The 5354-nt window shown below is 44.0% G+C and overlaps 1 protein-coding gene across 1 annotated transcript; it reads right to left on the reverse strand.

The window, feature by feature from the left end:
* Positions 1-210: 210 nt before the first annotated feature.
* Positions 211-4516, reverse strand: LOC149199511 (uncharacterized). The gene is made up of 4 exons (XM_089400596.1): positions 4225-4516; positions 1887-3871; positions 1318-1674; positions 211-1134 (listed from the first exon to the last, which is right to left on the reverse strand). Exons 1-4 carry the CDS (start codon positions 4514-4516, stop codon positions 211-213), a joined length of 3558 nt encoding a protein of 1185 aa, XP_089256722.1.
* Positions 4517-5354: the final 838 nt, after the last annotated feature.

Consider the following 5354-nt stretch of genomic DNA (forward strand, 5'->3'; position numbering starts at 1 on the left):
CATACGGAGACGTCCCAAGTGTCTTATCTCCTGATTTGCTGAAATGGTAGACGCTTCAGAGTGATCTGTTATGATTGCCATCCTGGCAGACCTGCTGCCGCCCAAAATGCCACCACCAATTTTGTCCTATCATCCGGCCCCCGTGGATATTGCTGCTGTCGTAACCGGATTTTCCATACAACCGGTGCTGTGACCAGAAACCGTTATCGGCTAGGCCCGATCGGCTTCGGTTAAGTCTTTCTCTGCCAGCTGTGCGCATGTCACTTTGAGAATAGGGCAATCCACCTCCTGCCAACACCTGTCCCAAACTCTGTCCTGGTTGTCCACGCCGAAGTTCGCCAGGTGGTCTGCCAGCCCGTTCGCTTTCCTTCTGATCGTTTGGAAGACTAAGCCTCTCATTCCTGCGAGCAGCTCCGCTATGTTCTCAGTGACCTTAGCCAACCTCCAGTGCTTAGTGGCTTTGCTGGCCTTGGTGCCTGCTTGAATTCGTTTGGCCGTAGTGATGACGAGTGAAGAATCTCCTTCCACAATTACATTTCCCCATCGAATTGTCTTTAGGATTTTCAGACCCTGTTCGAGCGCAGCAAATTCCATTTCGTTGTTTGTTCTCTCTCCAAGCGCCCTGCAATAGATGTGTACAATTTCTCCAACCTGATTCTGAATTACGCCTCCTATACCTGCTTTACCGGGGTTACCTCTCAAAGCCCCGTCAAAATTCAATTTTAGACCTCCATTCGGCGAGCATTGCCATCTTATGATCTGCGAAGTGGGTTGAGGTCTGTGTTCCGATGACGAAAGAATGATGGAGACCTCCAAATTAAAACTCTTCATGATGCGTAAGTCTCGAGCCGATGGTTTCTCATTCTGATCTTCTTTGCATTTTGTTTGAATACGCTGTTGGATGTTAATTAAAATTGTTTCTTTGGCAAATTCTATATTCCTGTGTTCATCTTGAAAAGTTCTGCGGTTGCGCTCCTTCCATATTGTCCATAATATGAACCCTGGGATGCATTTCCATATACTGTTTACTCTTCGAGAGTGGGAAAAGTTTTTCCTCCAGTTGAGAATTGTTTCGTGAATGGATTCTCTGTCACGGTCAGAGTCGCCGACCAGCCTTTCCATCCATGTCCATAGCTGGTTAGCCCATTCACAAGAATTAAAAAGGTGGTTCATAGTTTCCGCTTCATTGGTGCACATTGGGCATCTTGAAGGTCCCCTGAATCCTTTCTTGTACAAATTTTTCCAGGTTAGAGTTTTCCTTCACATAAGCAACCATAAGAAGGTCCTGATTTTAGGCCAGAAGAGGCTATCCCATACCTGATTACACCAGGCCACTGTTTCAGGCTGCTCTTCCTTTTCTATTATACTCCTGGCTTCTTTCAGGGAGAAGTTTCCATTACCATTTAGACCCCATCTCAGCTTGTCATTCTCTTCGGCTCTTCGAATTTTCCTTTTGATGATTGTGTTATTTAAAAGCTGAATGTTTTCCCTTGTATTTTCATTGTTGCCTGGATCGAAGACCATCCACTCCCTCCAATCCAGATCCCTGCTGTTTGGGTTCCAGTACTGATTGACTCTATATTTTCCTTCATTGTGATTTAATTTCTTCAGAAACGAAAGTTCTGGGGATTCCAGTTTGGGGGATTGCTTCCAAGCATCCTCCCAGAAGAAAGCCTGTGTCCCATTTCGTATCTCTCAGAAACTATGTTCCTGAACTATGCTTCTGTTGTTATTGGCATGGTTCCAAATTGGGATCCAGCCGCAATGTCCCGAATTCTTATGAGGTCTTGATTATTGCACTCCGGAGTATACTTCTCCTTCCAATGTTTGGCCCAAGGTAAGCTTGTTTCAGTGATCCATTTCCACCAGATTTTGGCTCCACATACTCTGTTGACCACTAAGGGATCGACCAAATTTAGACCACCCCTGTCCTTTGGTTTACATAGTTTCTGCCACGCAACTAGAGACCATTTTTTCTTGTCTCCGTTACCATTCCACAGAAAGGATCGCTGGATAGTTCTCATCTGATTCAAAATGCCTTTTGGAGCCGGGAGAAATGATAGAAGATAGTGAGGAATGGCCTGCAGGACGGCTTTGGTTAATGTGAGTCTCCCTGCAAGATTTAGAGCTCTATAAGTCCAGTGCTTACATTTCCTCTCCATACTAGCTAGAACTTTCTCCCAATGAACCTTCTGCCATGGTTTGAGAGTGAGAGGGGCTCCTAGATATTTTGAAGGCAGGGATCCGATTTTAAATCCCAGAAGCCGAGACAGGTGAGACTGGATTGCCTTATGCGTGTTGAAAAAGAAGATAGTGGATTTGGAGAAATTGATCTCCATGCCCGAAGCCCTGCTAAACACATTGAGGATGTCCCTATAAGCCAGAGATTCTTTCACTGTGGGAACACCATGTAACATGGTGTCATCTACAAATTGTTGATGTTTCATAGCTAGAATTGACCTGATAGGTTGCAGACCTTTAATTTGACCCTCTGCTTTTTTCTTGGCAATTATTATGCTCAAGCCTTCCATAAGAATCACAAATAAGAAAGGGGAAAGGGGGTCACCCTGTCTAATACCTCTCGATGGGGAGAAAGGGGCTGAGGGAGCCCCATTAACGAGGATCGAGAATCTTGGAGATTTAATGAGAGCCAAAACCCATTTAATCCATGGCCTGTTGAATCCGAATGCTTCTAAAACTGCTTCCAGGTATGTCCAGCTAACTTTATCATATGCTTTAGATAGATCTAATTGCAATAACATTCCTGCTTCTTTCCTTGACTGAAGTGAATGAATCATCTCCTGTGCCAACAAAATATTATCTAAAATTTGTCTACCTTCAACGTAGCCAGATTGCTCCTGCGATATTATGCCTGGTAGTATCGATTTCAACCTGTTGGCAATGACCTTGGATATGATTTTGTAGATTACATTACATAAGGCTATGGGCCTGAATTTTTCCGGTTTATTTGCTTCTTCAACCTTGGGTATAAGAGCAATGAAGGTTGAATTCAAGGATTTCAAGATGGATTTAGATCGTCTGGAGTCTTCCACTACCTCCCATATTTCCTGCTTGACAATGTGCCAACAGGCCTTGTAGAAATTGATGGTGAAACCATCTGGCCCCGGAGCTTTGTCGTTGGGCATACTTCTAACTGCCTCCTCAACTTCTTCCAAAGATATTTCTCTTCTGAGAGCCCAGTTCTGATCATCTGTGATGGATTTGGGAATGGCATTAGTAATTTCCCTGATAGCTTCCTCTCTGCGAACCCCCGGTTCTTGTGCTATGGAGCAGAAGTTATCCGATAGCAGAGCTGATATTTCATTGTGATTCTTAAGGATCTCCCCTTCATTATTTTTTAGTTCTAATATCTTGTTGGCACTTCTATAGTCCATGGCTGACCTATGGAAGAACTTGGTATTCTGCTCCCCTTCTTTCAACCATTGGATTCTCGACTTCTGCCTCCATAAGGATTCTTCTTGCTTGCACCTATTATGCCATTGCTGAGTGAGCACTTTCTCTTGCTCAGAGGTTTCCTCATTTCTTCTTCCTGCAGCCCCTTCCTTTTGAATTTGTTCCAGCTTGTTTTCTATGATGAGTTTCTCCTGAAAGATGTTGCCAAACACTGTTTTATTCCATTCCTTTATACTATTTTTAATGGTTTTTAGTTTCTTTTGAAGGTTGAACATTTTGGAACCCGTTTCATCCAAAGGTTCCGACCACCATTTTTCAACCATTGCAAGAAAGTTAGGATGTTCGAACCAAAATTTTTCGAACCTGAAGGGTTTATTCCTGGGGGTACCCTGAAGCTCGACAATGAGTGAAATAGGCCAATGATCCGACCCTCCGCTTGGGAGAATATCCGATTCTACTGTAATTCCATCCATTAATATGCTTTCCGAGATTAAAAATCGATCTAGTCTGGATGCAATTAATCTCTCGCCCCCCCTTCTGTTGTTCCAGGTGAAATTACCACTCTTTGGGAGTACATCGACCATTCTGGCTCTGTCTATAAAATTTGTGAAGGCTTCCGCATCTCTGTTTAGTTTCCTTAGGCCTCCTTTCTTTTCCAGAAGGATGGTGATCATGTTGAAGTCCCCCCCAGAATACATTTGGAGTTCGGATGCCTTTCTATGAGTCTAGATACTGAAGATAGGAAACTTATTTTATCTTCTAATCTCTGAGGGCTATAGATATTAATGCATAAGAAAGATCTAGAGTTACCTGTAGGTTGAGCTTCCACTGCTATAAAGTGTTTGCTTGCTTCAGCTGACAATATCTGGATCTCCCTTGTGTCCCAGAACGTCGCCAGACCTCCTTCCCGTCCTTGGCTTTCGATCTCCAGGACCTCAAAATTTCTCCCCAGCTTGATGTGTAAACGATCAATGCTGACTTTGCTACATTTAGTTTCTTGTAGGAACAAAATTTCCGGTTTGTATTTCTGCATCTTCCGCTTCAGAACCCTTTGCTTAGCCTGGCTGTTAAGCCCCCTTGCATTCCATGATACAACCTTCATCATTAAAAAAATTATTGGAAGGACGGGAAGGCACTCAGCATCTTTATCTTTCTTGAGTTGCATAACATCACACCCAGCTCCTGCAGAAGTTCTCCGCTTGTTTTACGGCCCCTGCGTCGTTTCTGCTTCGAACCGGAGGTCTTTCCCAGAAGGCCTTTCGAGTGGAGGCAGCTTCCTTTGACTATCCCTAACTTCCTGTTCTGTTTTTCTAGTTCGGCTTTTTGCCGTGCTATGAATAACTCATTAACCTTCTTGATTTCTTCCTCTGGTGCTGTCTCAATTCCTTGAGTCCTCCAGCTTTCAGCAATTGCTGGTAGATCTAATCCCTCGATAGCTAAGGCCTCTTCCAACTCGAGATCCTCACTCCCTCCTTCACTGGTTAGCATATCTGTTTCTTCTTCCGTTTCTTCTGTTCTGTCCTGCATTTGGATTTCATTATTAAAAGTTCCTTCCTCATTTCCTTTCCTGGTTGGTTCTTCCTTTCCTTCTTGTCCTGCATCCACAGCTGGTGTGTTTTGCTTATCCTCCGAATCAGTCTCAGGGTCTAGGATCCCAAAGGAGTTGCTGAAGTAGTTTCTGTCTGAGTTGCCTTTGTTGGCTCTTCTCCTGTTGGCTCTCTGCCTGTTCTTTGGTTTTATGAAAGTATCCTTGTCTTTTTTGTCCTGTGCTGTTTCTGTTTCTACCTCCTTCCTATTCAGCGGACAGTCTCTTATTAGATGCCCGTGCTCGTGGCATTTGCAGTAGCGGAAGGGTATTTGCTCGTAGTCTATGGCCTGAAAGTATTCCTCATCCCTGTATTCAAGCCATAGACCTTCGTGCAGAGTTCCAGAGACGTTCA

This window comes from Pinus tabuliformis, chromosome 2_1, assembly GCF_031772625.1.
Source record: "Pinus tabuliformis cultivar Carrire ecotype Pingquan chromosome 2_1, CPIR1, whole genome shotgun sequence".
In the NCBI taxonomy this organism is placed as follows: Eukaryota; Viridiplantae; Streptophyta; class Pinopsida; order Pinales; family Pinaceae; genus Pinus; species Pinus tabuliformis.